Here is a 24,354-nt window from a genome sequence, read left to right on the forward strand (position 1 = left end):
AAAATATATACATTAAAATACAAATATACGATATAAAACATACAATATAAAACAAGCCGCCCTGGCCAGATAAAATTCAATAATATTAACATTTAAAATACTGCTTAAATAAAAAGGTCTTCGCCTGGTGCCGAAAAACAAATTTGGAGCCCTTTTTGTGGAAACTGGTTCCTTGCATGGTTCTGGGGACATTTGTCTTGCTGGATACCCCACTCCCATTTTCATTTTGTGATAATTTATCAAATTGATGGAATTGAATGGCAGACCACGAATATGCTTTTTAAACAATAATATGCCACCATTTGTAGTGTGGAATGAACTTAAATTTTGACTTGAGAGTTCACTGTCTCTTGGCAGTTGCTTTGGTGTCACTTAAAACCATGACACACCAAACACTTGCTAGGAGTAGTGATCAAAGTCAATAAATTTTTCATAGTTTTTGTATAGGATGTTATGCCAACTTTGGTTTTATGAAAACATCATGAAGCCAATTCAGAATGAGGAAGATGCTTCCTGTTCTGAATTAGCAGCCAGGTTTACACTGTTTGAAGCACCTTGAAAAGTTGTTAAGATTACCATTTTTACCCGCTTGCATTGATTGTAATGTCACAGTTATTTAGGGCTGCCAGCTCCTGAAATAAAATTAAGGATAGAGCTAGGCATAGATCCAGGAGTTAGAAGCCTTCATGAAAAAAGCTCTCTGTTCATTAAACTTGCATATCTATTGCATGTACTTGCAAATCTTATACTATGAAGCAATATCATCCATATAATAGTTGGGCAGCACATATGAACAGAACACATATGTAATCAGATCACATTAATGCAAAAACTAGTAATGTTGTAAGATTAAACTCAAGTAAGTGAACCCAGAACACAGGGAAGTAGTGAACTGATGTATTTAACACACACTACAAGTAGCATATTTTTACAATAAATTATTTATCCCATTTTACAGATGGGAAAATTCTGAATAATTCTGCCCAAACAAAGCAGTTAATCCATGGAACAGGACTTGTAATCATACCCTGTCATAAAAGCTAGCTGGGATATCTATGGCAGAGTTCTATTCAGTACAAATACAGTAATTCAGGACTTTTAATTCTGTTTCATTGTAGAACAATAAGCTGATTTATCCAATGAACAGCATTTTAAAGTACAAAACCAGCTCAATAGTTAAAGAGAACATTTGCTTGCTTGCTTTTGCCCATTCCCCCTTGGTTTTTTTAAACTGTAAATTCCTCTTTCCTTTGAAGAATGACTTCCTTTATCTTCACTGATTGAAGCAGGGGAAAGGCAATCACTGTATCCCTAGAGCTGTTCTGTCTGTGATTTCTGGGTGGTCAGTAATTTAAGACTGTCAGTGACTCACATAACGTCATGTGCTTCCTGATTAATTTTGTAATCATCTTTTTATTTTTCTGCAGGTGGCCGTGATAAACGAGGAGGTCCTATCCTGACATTTCCAGCACGCAGCAATCATGATAGAATAAGGCAGGAAGACCTTCGGAAACTTGTGACTTACTTGGCTAGCGTACCGAGGTAAAAGTTCAGAAGAACAGTGTTGATGGAGAGGATATGTTCTTGGCAAGCTGTTTACTGTCAACTTTTTAGCCTTTAATAGTCCCTCTTTTTTATGCACACTGGCAAGGAAAACAGTAGCTCTGCCTTTCATGTACACTATAATCATATCTTATCTACCCATACACACACTCACCACACCAGCACCACATGAGAGAAAAACAGAAACTGACTTGTTTGAACAGAGCTGTAGTTGTAGCTTAGATTGTGCCACATGCACAAAATTGCTTGAGCAAAGCCCTGGATTTCCAAGGTGTCAAAGAACACAATTAAGTACATTTTCCATTTTAGTATGTTTTCAGTGATTTAGTAATATGAACCCTGGTTATTTGATTTTTCTAAAGTAAGGAAGTGGATGAAGTTCTGCTAATGTTTGCCTGTGAGAGAAAGAAAGGAACTCATACTCAGGTTTGCAGTTTATCAGCTCAAACCTTGGTGTGAGAAGGCTTTCTAATACCTCACCCAAATTAGCATGCAGTTGTGTGCTTATGTACTCACTGTTTCTTACATGTTTCTGCTTCTTAGGTGTTGCTACTTTTTTACTAATAATATGATCCTTGCACAAAGGGTATCTTCATCTTTCTTCTAGGCTTGCTTTTATAAAACATGGCAATTAGGTCTACAATAATGGGAAGCTGTCTCATACATAGCTTTTAGGGATCCTGTTCCTACATTTAAGTTCTTTTCTTTCTGATATCAAGAGATAGGGAGGTGTTTGACAGGTGAAGATGGACACGTAGCTTAAGTTGTGCAGTGTGCTAGCTTAGATCTTTACTTCATGGGAGCAAATTTGGCTCATGGAATACTCCTAATGCCAGAAGTGGAGCAGGGAGGGATTTTTCTTGGATTTCTTTTTGGCTCTGAAGTTACCTGAGTTCTCTAAACATCTGCTTCAGAGAAGCGCTCCCAAAACAATGTGGAAGAAGATATGAGGTCCTGCAGAGAAAATTGGCAAAAATACCTTTTCCTAGAAGCATCTAACTATAGGGACTGGAAGATGGGGAAAGCCAGATTGAGTGCTGGGCAGTTGGTGTAGAAAGCTGAAGTACAAATCTGGAGCCTACCTACATACAGCACAGAACTTTACAAGAGGCTTGGAGATAGCACCAAAATGTAGTTTCTGTTCTTTGGCCATCTCTGCTCTGAGGATTGCTGTGAAAGCATGTGTAGCAATTACAACCAGGAAGAAGATTCAGTCACAGATCTGTGCCAGGGAATTAGAACACAGCAGTTATAGAGCCTTCTGCAGGGCTTGACCTAGAAGTGGGAAGTTCTACCCAGGAGAAAGCCATGAAAGACAGGATCTAAGAGCGTCCTTGTGTTGACACCTGTTCTAGCTATTCACCCTTCTCTCAGTGTTCTGGCTGTATGTGCAAAAGTTCCTTGCTTTAGGAAGATTAGGAGAGTTTTGAGTCTCTGCTGTGAGAGGTACAGGTATATCCTCTGACTGGGATACAAAGACCACAGATGGCATTTCCTTGGAAAAAATAGTTTGTATGACTTCTTCTCTGAACTCATACCAGCAGAGTGCACAAGGGTATACAGCAGAGTGTGTAGATGGGTTTGAAGGTGAGTAAGAATAAACCCTGAATTAGATAGAGCATAAATGTGGAGGCTGTGCAATACACACCTACTGATTTAATCTCCTGAGGAAAGTTTTGCTTTTACTTGAAAAGCCTTCATCATTGATCATTTGGTGATTTTCATTGTTGAATCCAATGCTATTTGTGTCCATATTGTGTGTGGGATTATGCATGTGTCTTAGGTTGTGAGGACAGTAGGTCAAACATCTATGAATAAATGTGGGATATCAATATGGCAGATAATGTAGCAATAAATCTGTCCGCTTAAATGTTATCTTATTTCATGTTGATTGTGAGCAGAGGAATGTGATGCCTAATACTTCCTTGTGTTGATCATTGTTACAAACACTTGCCTGACTTCAAACCATTTAGCAATCTCTTTGCTTTTTTGTGGGGAAGATGGATGTAATGGAAATAGCTCATGTGTCTATATCATATTTTCATATGCTTTTATGCCACAGGTAAATCAATCCAAGATCTTTACTCTGACAGTAACTCTTTTGGTTAGCATGAGATGTTAAAAAGACTGGCTGTAGTTTTGTCTATTTGTTGCTGGAGAAGTGAGTTCGGCAATTCTGCTGCTGCCAATGGGACTTTACAATGGCTAGATTTCATCCCTTTAGGGTGCAATCCTATGATCTCTCAATGTTGTCTGGAGAGCCACAGGATTATTTGGAACCCCAGTTCTAAGGTTTTGTGGAACTGGGACTTTGAAGGCCAAGCGCCCTACTCCTCCCCTACCCTCCCCCCCACACGGCCAGTGCAGAAAGAAGCACATCAGCTTCCCTGTTCAGGTTGCAACTGGTGGCCTGAGAGGATGAAAAGGGCAGTGCCAGGGAGGACCAGGAAGTGGGAGGCTGATTCCTATCAGTTTCCCAGCCTCCTCCTCTCCCGTTTCATGGTCCTTTATTTAGATGACCAAAATGGTCATCTAGATAAGGAGCGCAGTATGGGGTGCAGTGGTGGCAGATACTATCACCACCACCACACCTCATTTCATGGATTTCGACGTGTGGAATCCTCTAAGTTCAGAGGCTTATGTGCATCTAAGACAGGGAAGTTAAATTGTGACTTGCCAGTTTTTGATGAGTCCTATTTTATATCTGAACAGTTGCATTATTCCAGTTATGTCGTCCTTAGTAAGGAATTACACAGTGAGTGCCCAGTTTGATATTACATTTGCTAGTTTCTTTGACCTCACATTACTTACTTTTCCTGTGGTAGCCGTACAAGCAACTGTCCACTGACAAAAATGTGTGGGTGTCATCCTCACTTCCCACTCATTATCAGGTCTCTCTTTGACTCTCTGGGACAGAAGAGAAGGATGTGAGAGGGTTGTAGATGGCTTGAAGGATGCCAAGAGCAACAAGTGTGCCATAGGCAGTAACTTAACTAACATTGCTTGCCATGCCTATTTAGAGAAAATAGATTTTTTCACTTTCTTAAGTTGTGTGTAGAAATATTTTGTCTAATGGCACTCAGGAAGAATTCCAGATACGATCCCCAGGTTCATTGGAAATCATTTTAGGGTATTTAATTGGCACAACAGATAGTTCTGACAGTTGTGCAAGATTCATATCTTCTGATGGTTAATAGGAGGCAGAAGAGAAGGGCCTGCTTTTGAGTGTCTCAACCTGTGCACACATTGCTCTGTTTTGAAGGTCTCTGATGGTGCATTTTTGTATTTTTCTACTCAGAAGTAAACCCAGTTGAGTTAAGTGCTGCTTACTACCAGGCAATTGGATGTAGGGTTGCAGCATATCTCTGTATCATCATTGCTGGACATCTTTTCAGTGGGAAGGAACTGGTACACATTGTGAACTTGTTAAATAGTCAGTGCAGCTTTTTGATGTTCATTTCAAACCAATTGTAAGAGGGCCCAGGCTGATGCCTAGATATTTTGTTTTTGTTTACTTTTGTTGTTGTCGTTGTTTCTTTCAAAGGAGAGTTAGATGGAAATATTTGTCTAAGGTTTTAGTTGACTAAATGGTTCTGAAGTGTCTCATGACTCCTTGGTTCTGCTTGTATGAGTGCATCCAACTAGACTATATGCCTTAATTTGTGGCATCCCTGTTACTTTACTAATTGATATTGTGTGTGTGAAATTATAGTTCAGTTTATATAGCTCAAGGAACAGTCCTATGCCTGGTAGAGTCTGTACTGTCTGGCTGGCTATATCAGGACCCCTTCTTTAGAGGGTCCTGGTCCATCCTTTCATCTGGAATGGTTCATTCTGTGCTGGCTAAGGCTCCAAAGATGGAAGAGCATCTTCAGGACATTGCTGTAGGGAGTTTCCATGGAGCGGAAAGGTGCTGTTGTTATCCATCAAATCCGTGTGGTACTTTTCAGCCTCTCTTCCTTGTGAGCAGAAATTCAAAAAGTGTTCAAAAATCTGAATGTTTTGAGTGCGAGTGGTGCAGCGAGGCATTCTTTACCTGCATGCTTCATGTGTGCTCAGTTGGAAGGCCATAATCTAATGAGTTGGAAAGTTTATAGGCAGCCACATAGGAACGTGCCCCTAACTATATTTTGGGAGGATTGAGCCTATGAATCTGTTTGTAAATTAGTTAAAAAGATTTTATCTTATGTGGGACCTTATATTCTTATTTGGGGGTTGGCATGATTTGTATTTTAACACATTTAAAGATATTATTTATTTATTTAAACAACTTACATGCCGCCCCATCGCATGAGGCTCGGGGCAGCTTACAATCATAAAATCCTGCGTAAAATACCAAAAAAAAAAAAAAAAAAAATCAAATAATTAAGATACATAAAATAAAATAGTGGACACAGCCTGGTCAATTTAAAATAAACCATTAACAGTTAAAATAGCATTTAAATAAAAAGGTCTTTGGCCTGGCGCCGGAAAACAAATAAGGACGGCGCCAGGTGGACCTCTCTGGGGAGCGCATTCCATAGGTTGGGCACCACCGCAGAGAAAGCCCTCCTCTGAGTACTCACCCTCCTAATATCCTTTACAGAGGGTTCCCTGAGAAGGGCCTCTGCCGCCAATTTCAGGGGCGCGAGGGCATATATGGATGCAGGTGCTCCTTTAGGTAACCAGGGCCTAAGCCGTTCAGGGCTTTGTAGGTGATAACAAGCATTCTGTACCTGTGGCATGAAAGAATATCCTCTTGTATAACAGAAAAGCATTGGTGGTGGCTGGATTTATTAATATTTAATATGTTATTCACTGATTCCCTTAAAATAACTGTGTAGAAGGATTAGTATTCAAATAAAGGTTGGGAATTACAGGTGAGGCGATTGATCCACCCATTCCAGTAAGTGGATTTGTGTAACTTCTTTGCCTTGAAGTTTGCTAGGTGTATGGTTGGAGGTCACAGTTCCTGAAGACATGTGCATATACATACAAATCTTTGGTATGTATATGCACATGCATAGATCTCAGCAGATAGGGATTGGAAGGTTTAAATCCCCTCCTCCTGATGGCTGAGATAAGGGATTGGAATTGCTGGAGTGGAGGAATTTCAAACTTTTCCTTTCTAGAGATCCTGTGGGTCTCTGTATCATCATCATCCTCATTCTCATCATTATTCATTACATTTCTATACATGTAGAAATTCTAGAATTTTCATTTGGCTTAGTTGTCTTGACCCATTTCTTTGTTGACAATGTTGTATATCTCCTCTATTACAACATGTAAAATGGGCATGACATCAGTGTGAAACTAACATGAAAAGCTCTGTCCTGTGCACAGTGAAGTACTGTGTTCCCACATAGGCCTTGGGAATGTGTTACTTCACCACATGACTTTTCTTCATCCCCAGCTGTGCTTATCTGATCAGTTCAATGGAAGCTATTTTATTCAATTACTGGATAGCATAACTCAGCTAATGTGTCCCAAATGTTGGTACCCCACTCTTTGATGCTGTTACTAAAGAGCTCATTAACAAGAAGAGCTGATTACTATTGTTAGTCTAAATGAACTGTTTGTTCCTTTGATTAATTTGTTAGTGCTGCTCACTGCTTAAACAATTTTATTAGCAGGTGACTCAATCATGTGATATGATCGTCCAATCCTAATTATTTCAGTATGTTTTCTTTGACTGGTTTGTCAGCTACCTTGAATTAAAACCGAACCTACTAGCTAATTTCTGTTATGTTCCAAAATAAAACTGTAAGAGGGTTGTCAGAAGCTCTGAAGAACCTTTCCTGACTTGAATTAGACATGCATTGTTATATACTGATATTTTTTCATGTAATTTATGATCCTCTATATCTTGCTGCTTTTCTTGAGCAAAGATGTGGAGAATTAAGCCTGCAGTGATTGAATCTCACTGTGGAATGCATAACACCAGTTGGGATAGGAGTAGATGAATGGATAACAGAGTTTCTCTGCTCATAGCATGAGAGCTATCCAGAATGTTCTTAGCAGCTGGTAGCCGTATGAGAGAAACTGCTGCACTATGACCTACTAGAGCATTCCATCCCAGGGGCAACTTGCAAAATTTCTGAGGAAGACATTCTCTTGGCTCAAAGTCAGTAGTGCCTGGCCCTGATTAAATCATCTGAAACAGTGGGTGAGGCTGAGCTGAGACACATATAATTCCATCTGTCTGGATTCAAATTCCTATCACGGTGCCTGGCTTGCTACTGGTTCCATTCTGAACTTTGCAGAGACAGTGTTGTCTGAGAAGCCCCATAATGCATTAACTTTGTTCAGACCACCTGGACGGCATGCTCAGCACAAGAAGATGGATGGCTACTGTTCAGCAAAGTAGGCATTGCAGCCCAATGTGCCTGAAAGGAACTGTGGGTAGAGGGTTCTTACTGTTGACTGGGATGTGCATAATAGACAAAGTATGTAGTTCCTCTTTGAGGAAAATCGCAGCATCCTATATTTCTCCATGCATTGCTATGAAGGATCAGCTTCTTTCCTCACCTTCCAGAATCTGGTTGTCATGCTGTGTGTAGTGGTCAAAGAGAGGGCTACAATATCAACTTGCCCTGCAACCAGGCACCTGTCAGCCTCTCTGCCTTTCTTCATATCCTACTACCTGTGGCCTTGGAGTTCCAGCCCCAAATGGTCCCAGTTGCTTCTGAATGAATGGATCTTTTCAGGCTAATTCAGTACCACACTGGAGAAGGGACGCTGGATCAAATGAAAAGATGCATGAATAGCCCTATTCATATAGTTACATTTTTCATGTACATACTGCAACCATATGAGAGAACATCACTGAAGTTGCAGCTTGACTACTGTGTGTCCAGAAATGTGAGTCAAACAGGTCTTCAAGCGGTTAAGCTTTGATTGACTTCCTTCCAACATTTTCAGACTGAATGTTTTTCTTTAAATTGTTAGGTGCACCTATACTTTGCATTTTAAATACAAATGAAACATTTCCTCTTCCTCATAAAGCCTTACAAATACTAGATTTAACTTCTTTTGGCCTGCAATATTTTCAGCCTTAATTTTATGCAGGCAATATTTTTGCCCTGTGGTAAATTAGGAGTTTATTCATTTTGATTTGATAAATGTTCATGGCCTTCTTTTTCCCTTGCAAGTTTTGAAAATCCAGAAGTGGAATATTTGATTCATTTACTGTACAGAGGTGTGTTGTGTTGGGAATTCCATTCATTTCAGTCCTATAGGTTTCCTCAGTATTTCTGTTGTGGAAAGCAGTGACAGACTAGGATTTTTTTTCCCGTTTGTCACATTTTTTCTAGGACTTGTCATTTGTGCAAATGGTAATTTGAACAAACTGGATGCGGGGGGGCGGTATTTTGAAACTGGTGAAAATGAAGTCATCCTGTCAGTTTTCTTGTGTATTTCCTACTCTACTTTGGTGTTGCTGTTGACAGCTGAACCCTACCAATAAATTGGCATGCAAGACTATATACCTTGGCCATCTTAATCTGCACTCTTGTGCATTAGCAAAAGACTGAACAATTCTGAACAATTCTGGCCAGTGCATCTAGAAAATAATATGGTCGAGCTGGAAAAAGTGAATAATAGACCAACTAAGATGATCAAGAATCTGGATCAACTCCCCGTGAAGAAAGATAACGGCATTTGAGATTGTTTAACTTAGAAAAAGGCAAGCAAGGGGAGCTATGATAGATGTATACAAAATCATGTATGGTACAGAAAAGGTGGTTAGGGAAACATTTTTTCCCTTTCTCACAATATTGGAACCCTAGGTCATTCCGGGAGGCTGATTTGTGGGAAATTCAGTACAAATAGAAGAAATTCTATTTATGTAGCACTCAGTTACGCTATGGCAGGTACTTTTGCAAGATGTAGCAATGTCCACCAGCCTGGTTGGCTTTAAAAGGGCTTGGACAAACTGTTGGAGGAAAAGGGTATCCATGTGTACCAGTGTTGATGTTTATTAGGGTACCTCCAATATCAGTGGCAGTATGCCTATGCATATCAGTTGCTGGATTGCTTGGACAGGAGGGTGCTATTGCACTCAAATTCTGGTTTTGGGTTTCCTGTGGGCAGCTGGATGGCCACTGTGTGAACACAATTCTTGATTAGATGGACAATCAATCTGATCCACCATGGCTCTTCTTAAGTGCTTAATTCTTAAGACTGGGCCAGGAGGATTTAAAAAAAAAACAACAGCCCTATTTGTACAAATTTTAAGATCCCCATCACTATGATAAATTTATTTGGTTCAAATTTCTGCCTTTCAATAAGAAAGAAAAGAAAAGAAAGATTTGTACATTGGATCAACTTGCTGTAGATTGAGTCAATGCCAGTGGAAGATATTGGAAGAAAATCTGCCAGTGCCAAACCAGAAAAATCTATTGAATTTTCATCCCCCAAGTAGAATGCAAATACATCCATACTTGAATACTTCAGATTTTAGCAGCAATTAACAACTATTGTACACTGCCCAGAGAACTTCAGTAATGGGACTTATAGGAAAAAATGAACAAATGAATATATAAATAAGTTGGAGAGCAGCATGCCAAAGAGCAAAGCAGTTCTGCCTCATGTAGCATCACACACTTTTATGTAATTACATAACAATAGGCTACTTGGCAGTAGCTTACTCTTCAAAAGCAAAGCAGACCATCTTCTGTAAAAGAATGAGCCCAGAACATTTTTTTCTGTGCATGCATATTTTTCTCCTGCATACATGATAGTTTTGCTTACATGAAATAGTTTCCAACAAATGGGTTCCAGTCAATTTCAGTAAATCTAACCAATTGGATGTAAGTGAAGAAAATAAACTCCAGACATTAAGAGAATTTGTAGCATCAGGTCTTCTATTTTAAACAGCATTAAGAGAGAAGAGATAGAGCTTACCCTCAGCAGAAGGGGCTCTTATTTATTGTATTAACCTTTTTCTAACAACCTTCTTGTTTCAGCCTTCAGAGTGAGACAGATTATTATCCTTATTGGTGCCATTTATCAACTTACCTCTGATATTTCTTTTAGTGGAAAGGGCAAAAGTAGTAAATTTCTTTGGGTGACATACCAGCATAAAACTGGTACTAGAATATGTTGGTACATTAGTAGATTAGCAGGATACTTTAAGTATCATTTAGTTGCCGTATTTTAACAGCTTTGGATTAAATAAGTGCATAAGGAAATGCAGCCAACAAGAAGTATACTTTGTACATATAAGGATTATTTCCAATCTTAATTCCAATAAGTAAGATACCCATTCTAAAATAAGTATTACATTTTCATTCTGCATTTTCTGCAGTTCAAGGTGGTGTCTTTAGTTCCCCTTGTAAATCTCCCTATGTAGATAGGCTGACTGGCCCATTGTGGAGTGGTGATGATCCCTGATCTAAGTCCAACACTCTTAACTATTTGCTTGCTTGCTTGCTTGCTTATTAATTTAATTCAATTTAACTTATATATTGTCCAACAGCTAACGTTCTCTAGGTGGTTTAGAACTACTATACCATATCTGTTTTCAATATAAGAAATTGACTTTATCAGCTCTATAACTGCGCAAGATCCCTGTATGATTCGGTGTGCACTTAGCTCTAATAATAAATGGAATCCCACAACAGCAGATGGCTTGGGGGCATGTTGATATAATGAACAGAATCAAATGATCACGTTTTTTCTCAACTTGCTGTATCATGCTGCAATTGGAAACTTGCATATTCACACATAGAAAGCTAGCATCTTGAAGAGAAGGGCTCTAATTTTTATGAATAAGGAGGGAATTTTAGAGAGGAAGGAATAACAGTATTCAAACTGACCTATCCACCAGCTGCAGCTCTAAGAGATACAAGAAAAGCTTCACCATTTGCTTCTGCTGATGATATATTCTGGACCTTAGGCTGCTTCAGAAAGAAATAATGTCTTGAATGTAGCTGTAACTTTCTATCTGGACTTATCTTCCCCAAATACCCTTGATTGTGGTTAGTAAATGTTTACATCAGCTACACTTAATGGGAGTGGCAGCAGAGATGCCAAGTAATCAAGACAAAGTCATCTTCAGGAAGTATTTTCCAGCTTACTTCATTCCCGTACAAATGAGGAGAGGAGTGGGAGGGCCATAGTCACACTGTGATTCATGCTGTCACTCTAGCATTACCTCCTTGGAGAATTCATTGAGTAGAACCTGGTCATTAAAATCTTGTTTCTTAGGCTTGCCAGAGATTTCAACCTATTTTGTACGCATGTATATTTTCTGCAATACACCACTAAAATATAATATTTAGTGGTGTAAATTGGAATATCAGATGAACTAAACCAGAGAATATAGTGATGTTCAAAAATGAAACTATGCTGACCTGATTAACAGATGATGCTTTAATCTGGTCCATATCTGGACTCCTGACTTACCACTTTTCTAAGAAGCTGTAGTTAGTAGATGGATTCTAGACCATGGCTTATTAAAAGACCAGAAAAGCAGGGGTTGAGTTTGGAAGTGCCACTGAGCATTTTATGGCAAATAAAATCCTGATTATTGGTGCAATTTCCACTTCCAAGCATCCAGGCAAGAGAAGTTGAGCATTGGTTTATGGTTTTTAATGAACACAGCTTTATGATTGCTTACAATATTCTGGAGTGATGCTATGATGAACACATTGTGGGAAATTAAATGATCACTTGTCACTGGCTCTGTAAGTCCAGAGTATTTTCTGCTCTTCAGAAGATCAGAGTAATCATTAGAACAGTTAGAGCAACTACTGATTCTTTTTGGCCAGCATCATCTCTCCACAAATAATATAAGTCAGCCACTTACCTTTACAGTAGTTCTTGTCCATACTTAGGGGTTTAATTTCCTTGTGTTATATTATGGGTTAAGCTACGACCAGGCAGACTAGACTTCAAGAGAACTTATTTACTGGGAATTGTTAAAAGGTTCTTTTCCCCTTAGTGTTCACATTTATAAAAAGAAGCTTCCCATTTCATCAGGTTATCAACATCTTTCCTCTTCAGCTGCTAAAATATTTTTGAAAAGCTGAGTGGAGATATAACTTCACTTCAGAGCTATCAGTCTCATATATCTTAACCAGACATTCTGCAAAGGACCCACAAAAAGATCATTATTCTAGGACTATGCAATCTCTTCATTTCCATTCTTTGTGTCTTGCTTCCATATGGCAAAGCCAGTGTTTGTTTTAACCTGGTTGATCTTTATGCTGAATATATCAACCTGTCTGGGAGCCAAGATTCTCAACTTTTCTGTGTGGGAACATACAATACCTCTGAGACCTAATGTTTTATAGAGGTCTACATTTATTTGTCCTTAGTGAAGGAAACATCCTCAAATATTTCACTGGTGCTAAGGGACAGTTAGAACTGAGAAAGCAATGTGGAAGGTAGACTGACAAGTTATTTTTTTCTGAGACTATTTAAAAGTATCAGAGACCATTAAAATAATATTGATTACATTGGAGAAGATTCTCAATTTAGCAAAAATTGTTGCTATAAAGTGCAGGCATGGCTTAATTTCAAATAGTTTCTCAGTGATCTCAAAGTAAAGTACATATTATCAGATCATAATAATAGTAGTGTAGATTTAATTTTGTTCATTAATATAGATTGAATGCCAGGGTCTATTTTCTGTTGCATGATCCTAAAACAGAGGAAGTTTTTTGAGAGTCTTCCATCACCACCACTACCACTGCCAGTTATCATAGTGTTACACAAATAAACATACTTTAATACAAAGGATTTCCTAATAATGTGGGTGACTAGATATATGGCATCTTTGTGAGGTTATTATTTTGGCAATGCATATTATGAAAGGATAAGTGAATTGAACCTGGTGAACTTAATTGATCTTCCGAGGTTTGCCCAATGGTGTCATCTGATTTTTTTTCCTCATGCGAAAAGAATTGAGCATTTTTTCATCTACAGAGGGTAAATTTGGGGCATGGGTACTTGTTTAAAGAATAAATACTAGTTTAAAGAGTTTGTAGGATATTGCTGAGCCTTGTATTCTAGTACTGGATAAAATACATTCTGGAAGAGAACTGAATTTTACATACTGTACCATAGGCCAACCTCTGTCTGACATCATCTGCTTTCTCTGCTTCATTGCAGGGATGTTCACAAATGCCTAGAAACAACTTGTTTGTACAGTCCTGAGCAAGATGCATAACTAGGAGCCTTATTAAGCATGTGGTTGCCCATCATAACATGGCTGGCAGGTTTCATATGGTTGATTTCACAAATGATATAGGCCTGGATTGGGCTTCAAGAACATGATACAACTGAAATCACAGGGTGAACTTCATAATTCATAATTGTAATGTTGTAAGCCGTGCAGAGACAACTGTGATGGACAGCCTACAAATTTTCTAAATAAATAAATAAATAAATTCTGAAGCTTCCCCTTCCAAATCTAATACTCTCTAATGTAGCAAAGGGATGCATATCATGACACAGAGGTGACTAACTAGGAGAGAGATTGCACTGGCTAGTTCAAGGTTAACATCAGTGACAGTAATGAAAAAGCCAATTCTATGATAGGAATTATTAGGACAGATATTGAAAATAAAAACACCAGGATCATAATGAATTTATATACATTTATGGTATAGATATATTTGAACTGGAAGACTGTGGACTGTTCTGGTTGCATCCTCAGAAAAAGAACATAATAGAACTGAAAAAGGTGCACAGGAAAATAACCAACATTATCAAGAAATTGAAGTATCTTTCCTGCACGTTCCTTTCCTGCCTCCATTGAACAAGAAAACTAAATGGCCTCTAAATACCAGGTGCTGGGTGGCAGCTTTGGGAGATAGCTGTTGCACTAATACCTACTGGAAAATTCCCAGGACCATTTGGCAACCCACGGAGGTATGATGGTTTAGCAGAACATTCCACAACTTAACGGTGAAACTATGGTTCTCAGTATTCCTGACCATTGACCATATTGGCTGGGGCTGATGGGAGCTGAAGTCCAAAAATCCAGGGGCATCAGCTTAGAAGAATGTAGGTCTTTACCCTATTTGAATTTAGATTTAACAAAGAAGTGTGAACCTGCCTCAAGGAACTAGTCTTGAGAAAAACACAATAAGCAAAAGATGATTTTAAGTTTTAAGCTAGTTTTAAGTTCAGATTGATACTGCAGCTGCTAGAATTGTCTAGAGTCAGGTAACGTGCTGAGAGCATCTTGCTTGAAATCACATTCTACTTGTATTATATATTTTCATGACTTAACAGAACAAAGCATATGCTTCAGTGTTTTTAGCAGCTGATTATTCTAAATAATTTCCTGAGTTTCATAGGAAGTTGTGACCTAAAGTAAAGTTCACATACTTCATCTTGACTCATAGTGTCCCAAAAAGAGATTTAGAAATGACCCTTTCATTTTCAAAGAAGCTCTTCTTCCTGGAAGATTATTACTGATCATCTTATTTCCTGTCTAAGTTCTGATCATGTATGAGGGCCTCAGTTTCCTAAGAGGTTTCCCCTTCACAGTGCTAAGCTGCTAAGAAATTCAAGAGAATCAACAGGGTTACACTCCACTTGTCGTTCTCCCAGCAAAGGTAATCCCACAGGGTGACCAAGACAGTTTCCTTTCCAAAACTGAAGCCTGACTGAAATAGTTCTAGATGGTCAGTTTCATCTAAGAGTGCCTTGAGCTGTTCAGCCACCACCTGTTCAGGCACCTTGCCCAGGAAGGGATTATTAGCCACAGGTTGGTCCAGATTAGGTTTTTTTACAGGAGTGGATTAATTTCAGCCTCCTGTAAAGAGGCTGGAACCACTCTATCTTTCAAGAAGACATTTATGGCCTCCTGAACCAAGCATACAGGTGGTATGCTGGATTTGATCAAGTACCTTGTTCACATCCTCCGACCTCAGTAACTGAAATTAATCCAATAAAATTGGACCAGACAGTGCTCTGAATAGCTCTGTTAAAGGAACTGTATTGAATGTGGAGTTCAATTCATGTTGAATCTGAGTGACTTTATTCTCAAAGTGCTGTGCTCATTCATCACAGAGAGCTACCAAGGATTCCACAATTTCTTTATCTGGCCCAGATTGTTAAAAGGCCATGAACCACTTGGATGTATGACTAAATCCTTCTAGTTATCTCAGTTCTTCAGCTGTTCATGTCAGCTCTGGAAAAAAAATGGTTTTGCAAGTTTCAAGCAGAAGATGGCACTTGATTTGTGGTCAAGAAATCTTTTTCTTTCCTCTTTATTCCCAGGGGATATACTTCAAAAATATTATTTAATAAGGTGATAAATTGTGTTACTTAAAATAAATGCAAAAATCATTTGAGGTTTGGAGAAATAGTTTAACCAGTTTCAGTTTGCTGGGATGCATGTACGTGTTTTCAGTTGTGAAGCTAGGAGAAAACATAGGCCAGTAGCCAATGGGAATCTTACACCTCTGCCAGTTTTGCTGTGTGAAGTGATTTTCTTATATAGGCAAGGCAATCACTTGTGCTATGGCAATTTAGTGGTTCCAGGGACAATCCAAAACGGCCAAAAACCTTTTGGAAGAAGTAGGTCGGCAGAGTTTACAGGGAGCTCTGCTGACCTGCCTCCTTCCACAAACAAGTGTTTCATGAAGCACTAAAACTTCTTTGTATGAGTGCTGGTCTTGCCTGCACAACTGAGTGGCAATTCCCACCTCTGGCAGGATGGAATTGGGAGGACTTTGAGTGCCCCAATGGATACTGTTCCTGCTTTGCACCGCAGCTTGAAATTTTACTTTGAGTTCTGTTTTCTTAAATAGCATGCCTGTGCTTACTCTGTTAGCCTTACCTCTTGTAGTTTGGTTTGCATTCAGTTCATAGTCCTTCTCCTAGTAGACCTCCAGTTTTTCTTGTAATATTATGAACTCTTGAAGAATTGCATGATGCCAGTGCTATATTCACCAGACTCTTGTAAGATTATCAGATGGTACTGGATTTGGGCTAGAAAGAATCTTCCTTTTCCAGTTGAAAGAGATAGTTGTATCTATCCATGAAAACATGAAATTAACCCTTGGATCTTAAACCCAGTTATGAAGAAGTACATTTCACTGGAGTTGCAATGAAGCCTGCTTCCAAATAAGTTTCATCCTAAGTCTTTAATACCAGTAAGATTGTTTGGGGTCTTAATAATACTAGGGCATAAAAAAATAGAGAATCTAGATTATCCTTTTTGTTTTGTCAGAATGTGTTTATGTTACTGACACTTTTCTAAGATCTTTCTGGAAAGATCTCTGAATTATTTCAGGAACTGGGTATTTTCTTTAGGTCAGTTTTTCTTAAATAATGAGAAGAATATCAAAGCATGCAGCATGAATGGTTTATCGTGTTGATCCCAAATGAATTTAGAATTGCTTTCTTAGAAGGTTTCTTATGAATTTTTATAATTTACATCTTTTAAATCAAGCAGTGATTCTGTTTTCATCTTTACTAGCAAAACTTACATTTTTTTCTAATGTTTTTTCTGATTTTTTTCTGACTTTGGTCTTGGTTGAATGTTGGATCACTGTGTGAAACAAAGAACTTAGTGTGCTGAATGTTGCCCTGAAATAATAATAATAATAATAATAATAATAATAATAATAATAATAATAATAGGTGGGCTTAATACTGATAGGTTGTAGTACCTGTTTTAATCACTGCATGCTGAAATAAATTAGTTGATGATGTATTCAGGCAGCCTGAAAATAGGTCCACAATAGGAAGGCTATCCTTAAGAGTAGTTCTTTACTGTTAAGAATTCTTTCAGCTGGTCCAGTTCTATAGTACTACAAACTATGATTGATATAACAAAGCCACAACTGCCTTGACCTTGTGTTTTTCCTGCTGTTCTGCTCCACATGTGAAGGGAGAAGAGTAAAAACTTCTCCTTTCTCTTTAAGAACAAATCACAGTTCCACATTATGATAACTTGTAATAACCAAAGTTAGTTTAACAAACCTGAATTACATCCTGTTTTCACATCATGATGACCTTCCTATAGAAAATAATCAGTGCAGGGATTTGGGTAGGCATTTCTATATTTTTCCTTCCTAAATATATTTAAACATTGAAGTTTTGGGAATTAAATAGTTCATTTAATACAATATAATTTACATTGCATTGACAATGTAATAGTATAACATAATATTATATAGGAAGGTTTAAAAAGTGGAAATGCATTAAAGGGAAAAAATCTACATTTAATTTTTTCAAAGTGTCACTGTTTTTATTAGTTTGGCTACAAAAAATGTGCATTGGTTTATATTGCTATCACTATATTTGGAAGGAGATAGGCCAGGAATTTAATGTAAGAGATTTACAGCTTTGATACTAGAAAACTCAGCAAAGTTCTCATAATTTAGTTGTATTACTCATAAAACAAGAGCTGGTAAATTTGCTCAAACAAATGAGCTGAACCCTAGTAGTACTTTTAGCATGCATATGTGTAGAGATACAAGAGCTACTTGCTATGCAACTGGGTGCTACTGCTTGCAATATCAGTAAAAATGTGCAAAACCTGAATCTTTTGTACAGGGATAACATGAAAGATTTTTATATTTTAAGTATTTGTATTTGGAGCCTCAAAATTGTTTAGGCGCACAAATAAACAGACACATTCTGATTACTAGAAAAGTTGGGAAATAAACCTCTTTTATCTGTCTAAGGAGCCTGCTTTGCATCAATGACCAACACTAGTGATGTTGCTGAACTTTGTAATTACCTAATTTGGAAGATGACTTTGGCTAGGTTGTAATGTTCAGGTATACTATAATGGAACGTAATTTCCTCAGGAGAAATATAAAATGAGATTGTTCACATATGCAGAATGTGCTCTTCGTGTAAGTCATATTTAGGGTTGCACACAGACTCCCTTTATGGGCTGAGAAGTTGGGATCATTTTGACAGTTTTCTAAGGAAAAGTTGAGGGGGGCAGTGAAGATTGTGGTGAACTTGGAACCAGCAGAGAACTCATGCTGGCTCAGGAACATGCCATTGCTTTGCTGCCCCAAAATCCATATAGGAAAAGCAGGAAGCAGTATTTTCACTTGGATTTGCAGCACAATATGCAATGTCATTATGCAGACTGTTGGGAGGGAGTCCTTCCTCACTGCTGTCCCTCCAGCAATCCTGCCCTCATCAAGGCAGTTAAGCACATGGCAAGATTGGAGGAATGAGGATGAGGCTAGGGCTTGCCTTTTTCAATTCCCCCCCCCCCATTTCCACCAAACAGTTGCACTGAAAACTTGATTTTAATATTCTGTTCACGTGAGTAGGTGTTTAGAATTTATTTATATGCTTAGTTAACCAGAACATCAAAATTTGTTAAGGTACAAAAATGATTACTGGAAAATCTAGAAATGGGATGTGTTTAGCAATCTTTGTAACTCAGCAGTCTGCTAAATTCCATTTATAGGGCCACTAAGCACTGAAGCATAGAAAATGCCAAGGCACAGGCTCCCTTCATGCTGGCTTCATACAGCCAGTGCCTCGTGGACTCTTCTCATAATGTGCTCCTGTATGCTTGGGAATCTGTACACAAGCTGGAAAGGTTTTTTGGAGCCCCCGAAGACCACAGGACAGCTGTAAGAAACAGGAAAGATGGATGATGAATAAATAGTAGCTATGGAAAATAAGCAATAAACTAGAGGCCTTTTCTCCTTACCATCTTACCATTGGGATGGGTCAGATGCAACTTTGTAACTAACAACAAGAGCAACTCCTTACATCACACCAGCTTGGCTCATGTGCCATTACGGATGAAGGAAAGAGAAGAGGCAAGGAAACAGAAGCAAGGGCTCTTGCACATACTGAGAAGGGCCAAATGTAGGTTGATCTGTAGCAGTAGCAGTTTGTTGGGAGCTTTAAAGGAATGAAGTAGAAACCTGAGCCAGGAAATTCAGACTCAGGAAAGGAGGGCCTAGTACAGTTGTTAAAAGTGGTGGAGTGGGTAAGGAAAGGCAACTTAAACCCTGAAACGCTTAGATCCACATAAGGACACCTGCTTTATTAATTCTTTGCCAAGGGTGTTGAATGCTTAAAAAGGGTCTTCCAGAGACAGATTGCATGAAGCATCTAATTGCATTACGACTTTCATTGCTTTCATTGCTCTTTGCAGACATTCTAGCCTTAATTAACATATCCTGTCAATTGTTTTAGCTTTCCTATTAGTCATACTTGAAATTATAGCCAAACAAAATGTCCAACATGCTGTTCCAGGTCTTTTTGGGTGATCTAAATGTTTCCCACTGACTGTAATGCTAACTTTCACAGTCCACTTCAGCGAGTTAGGTCTGTCTGCAAAGTAAGAAAAAATGAAACTTGAGTTCACAACGATACTGTTGCAACCATACTCTGCACTGAGCAGGGTGTTCAATCTGATGGCCTTCTGGCTTCTTCCAACTCGACTATGATTCTATATTAAATGCTTATTTTTAGTTAGGCATCATGGATTTACCTGAAATGTCAATGTTTGCAGTATCTTCTTAGCAAGATCTCTAGGGAAATGTAGCTGGGGGACTTGAGTCAAAGTTATTTTATTCTTCACTTGTGAATGTTTGCTGTCCTGTGTGCCACATTCTTACCAGGCTTCATGCTGGAGCACAGCCACAGCCAGACTCTTGCCCTGATGTATCCAGTGCTGCCCTCTTCCCTACCACAAGGCTCTGTCCCTCATCCACCAGCTTCATGCACTTTAGTCCCCCACAGTCTCATGAGAACTGGCCGCCCCATTTTCATTATTCAAAAGAAACACAGTTTGGCCATGCAAGTCAGTATTTAACTGAAGACAGTGGCGGTTTGTATCTGATTGCTGATGGTGCCAAGATCTTTTAGTGGAAGGTTATATGAACATTGCATCTCCTAATCATCCTAGTGCATTGGACTTCATAGGAGTCAGCTGCCTTAATGCACTCTGCCTTTTTAATAGTGAGACCTCATTATACTGTTGGTGTTGGCTTGCTGGAAAAACATTATTCTATTGTATCTTCTAATATAGAGATTGAATATGCTGTGGGTATTTTATATGCGGCTCTTTAATTAGTTTTGCTAGTACAGTCCTGCTCAGTGTATGTCCCATCAAGCTGAATGTAGTTCAGCCTCCCATCAAAGGATCAATTAAACCGCCTGTTGTTGCAGGGGGATGAACGTGCTTGGCAGACACTGATACATGGTGAGTTGTGTTTAGTTTTGTATGCAGGTGTGCTTTCTACATCAGTGGTAGGCAATCATTTGTGGGGGTGGGGGCATAGCCATATTTTACCATTTTGGGGAGGTCCCTGTGTACATTATCTTGCTCCCCTTGAGGGTTCCCACTTTCTTTGCTCCCCTTTGCCCTTCCTCCTCTCCCTCTTCATCCATGTACTGTTTCCTTTCCCTGCCAGCTCTCCTTTCCACATTCTCTCTCTTCTCCACTCCACACTGATTCTGTCCTTTCTATCTCTTTTCTTACCCCAATTGTTCCAACCGATTCATCCCCACTGCTGCTGCTTGCCAAGGCACTCAAGCAGCAAGGAGACCGGAAATCTGCAAATCAAAAGTGTTTGCTGACTTTCTCCTTCATGGCTGCTGAGTACATGAAGTGGCCACAGAACTGATGATGCAGGCAAGTGATGTGCATCAATGCAGATCATGATGGGAACAGTTGGGGTTCCTGAGGGTGGTCCAGTTCTACATATGTTGCCTATCATATCAGCTCTCTGTTTATAATCTTCCTGAAAGTAAGCTTCTTCTACAAAATCTGCCCTGGATCAACACTGAGTAATTTGTGCTTCACTGTGGTAGACTAAGCCTCTTGTACTGAGCCAAATGGGGTTGGAGGGGAACTATCATGAGATAAAAGTAGTTCCTGGACAGAGAAATATTACTATCCTAATCTCAGTGGAGACTGAAAAACATTATGTACTAAATGATGGGACAAGAACATTAGAAAAAGTTTTTTTTTTAAGTGAGATCTTATTTATGGAACACATTTCTACTAATCAAAGGTTACTTACTGGCACAAAAATTAAACAAAGCAACCCTTCAGTACAGCACTAATTTAACACCACTGGCTTCTTTTTATTATATATATGCCATTTGGCCTGTATTTGTACAATATCTGAAGACATGCTGTTACCATTTATACTCAATCTTCCTGGTTGAACATACTTTCAACTTCTCCTTGAATTTGGTAGTCTCCATGCATTATGCTAGAACCATAATTTCTGCTTCTGTGAAATGCTGTCCTGTTATTAAATTGTATTGTCATTATCTCTTATTTCAGCACTGTTAGTCCCTCGCTTTTAGAAGACAGACAAAGATTGTCTTAGTTATAATTTCTAGCTTTGCTGTATAAGGAGTTGCCTTCTTAGAAGAGCTTAGCTACATCCTCAGAAGTGCTCTCAGGTGAACCCCATACCTGTCAGTTTCTTTCCCTGAAGGACACGATCATTCTAGCAGTTAATTTCCCAGCAAGTAGCAATTCTGAATTGATTTTTATTCAATCAAGCTCTGTTTTATTGCTGCCAAATAACTTGGAGGAAAGAGATACTAGATGGGAAAGTAGTAATAGGGTTGCAGTCACTAGAGAAGTATGTCAATATTATATCAACATTCCTAGAAAATATCTGAAAATTCATGTTCATTCTGTGTTAGCTGCCTGGCAAACTGCATCCACATGATAATCCTGGTGGATCTTCTAGAATGCATGGGAGAGTTTCTACACAGCCCATACATACCTCCAGGAACATCTGGCAATGGTAAAGGATGTCTCTGTGAAATCAGAAGGATCCATGCATCCTAAGTCTCACAAGAAAGAGATAGTTTGACTTTTCAGAAAGATAAAATTATGTATATATCAGCTTCTGATCTTGGCTTTTTCATTTTATTAAAAAGAAAGGAAATCTGATTAATACCAAATTTTCCACACAACTCTTTTCAAGAGAGAACCTGCCAGGCATTGCTGAATGCATTAAATCTCAGATGATATCAGGTGACCAGGTCAAGTGAGGGTGATGGGGAATAGTCAGATATCAGCTGAGTTTTAAAGAGGATCTGAAAAATAACATTCCCTCATTAGATTTGGCTTTTATTCAGCTGTACACATGTATACTTATTGGAACCTGAACACAGGTCTGTTTTATATCACTTTGTTAAGATGATAAAGCTCCTTATGTACTTTTTCTGGATCATATCCAGAAGGCTATGATAATCTTCTGAGAAATGTTTCCCATCTAGAGTTGCCTTCAATGGATTAGATAAGCCTCTGAATAATAGGACAGTTGAGCAGGCCTCCGAAAACTGTGACACACCAAGTTCAATCCACCCAACCAGGTCCTAAACATCCCCCTCCCCCTCCATGCACGCACACTGTATTTTTGTAGCACCAAACAAGTAACACAAGCAAAGAATTAAGGTTGTGCTGGGCTGCTGTTTGTACTTGTACTTGCCACAGGGGTAAGATAAAATGTAAGGCATTTGTCTTCAACTTCTTTTTCAACCTTGTGGGTTTTTCATTTTATTAAGAGATCAGATTAATGTTACATTTACCCAGACTGCAGCATTAGACAACTTGCCAGGTATTGATGGATCATAAGTAGTGCAGGCCTGATCAAAAGACATTCAAAGTCAATGAGTCTTCAAAACTTTGAACCCCTTTAATTTTCAGTCTTCCCAATAGCACTAAATTGAGCTAGCCATACTATGAACACCTGAACACAATGGAATCACTATATTCAAGAAGAGACCTTTAGGGCATGAGATAGCTGGACTTTGGAACAGCATGTAATTTCTATCCAGATAAGTTGTGAAAAGTCAGAAGCACTGATGGGAAAACAATACTAGAACGTAGGGGTGTGTGTGCGTGCTTCAACCAACAGTTTATGACATTATTTTATGGAGCTGGATATGTTTGCAGGATTCCCTGTCACCAGTTTCAATTGTTCTTTGCTTAGGGAGGCAGGCAGGTGCTGTAGTGCTCCCAGTTGTCCTCACATCTCAATGCTCCTAAGAGCTGCATTTGAAAGCAGCAGTGGTGAGTGCCCACTCTTTCTAGTGCAGGCATCCTGACCACTGCAGCCTTACAAAATAGCAGTATCTAATTATCTCCTTCCAGAGATTTTTTTTAAAAAACAAAACCTTTTATTTTCCTAGAATAAATACATCCATTTGATTATATGAAAGTTTTAAAGAAATCATGATCAATGCAAAACTTTTAAAAAGTCTGTATTGTCTGTCTCCATAGTCATGGATAAATAATGGTAATTAAAGTGGAACAGTTATTGAACCATGTTGGTAGTTGCTTATTTATTGGGGGGAAGTACATATTGGGGAAAATAAAAAAGTGGGGAGAATAAAGTACAAGAACATCTTTTACAAACTTATGCAAGGAGGAAATTGTGTAAACTTCAGGTTGGAAAAGTGATCAACCGAGTGAAAGCAAAATCAACAGTCCAATAGTACTGTTCAATACCTAACAATAGTACTGAACTTCAGAACATATGTGGAGTTCTTGAACCACTTTTTGAAACTGTACAATATGGTTTCCAGTGGTAAAGATTTTGGTGCAGGAAATGGGTTCGTAAAGTGATTTGTTATATGAAATGAGGGGAGAGAATGATTGTCAATGGGGAGTTGGCCTGGAGGAAAAAGGGAAATATATTGGGGTAATTTGGGGTTGTGTGTTGCTGAGGAAAAGGTCCTGAGTGGCCTCTGTCATAAACAGGGAGCGTGCTACTTCTTGCGACCTCCCTCCTCTTCTGCAAAGTAAGGTTGGCTTGAATTATTTATTTATTATATTTATATTGCACCTGTTTTCCTGCAAGGAAATCAAAGCTAATCTTCCTC

The 24,354-nt window shown here is 38.7% G+C and overlaps 1 protein-coding gene across 1 annotated transcript in view; it reads left to right on the top strand.

Moving 5' to 3' along the window:
* Positions 1-24,354, top strand: part of KALRN (kalirin RhoGEF kinase) — a 599,751-nt gene that overhangs the window by 238,474 nt on the left and 336,923 nt on the right. The window contains exon 3 of the mRNA XM_044438481.1: positions 1,428-1,542. Within this exon, the coding sequence (XP_044294416.1) occupies positions 1,428-1,542 (115 nt within the window). The remainder of the gene's footprint in view (positions 1-1,427; positions 1,543-24,354) is intronic.

The sequence above is a fragment of the Varanus komodoensis genome, unplaced genomic scaffold, assembly GCF_004798865.1.
Source record: "Varanus komodoensis strain SLA01 unplaced genomic scaffold, ASM479886v1 scaffold32, whole genome shotgun sequence".
NCBI classification, from domain to species: Eukaryota; Metazoa; Chordata; class Lepidosauria; order Squamata; family Varanidae; genus Varanus; species Varanus komodoensis.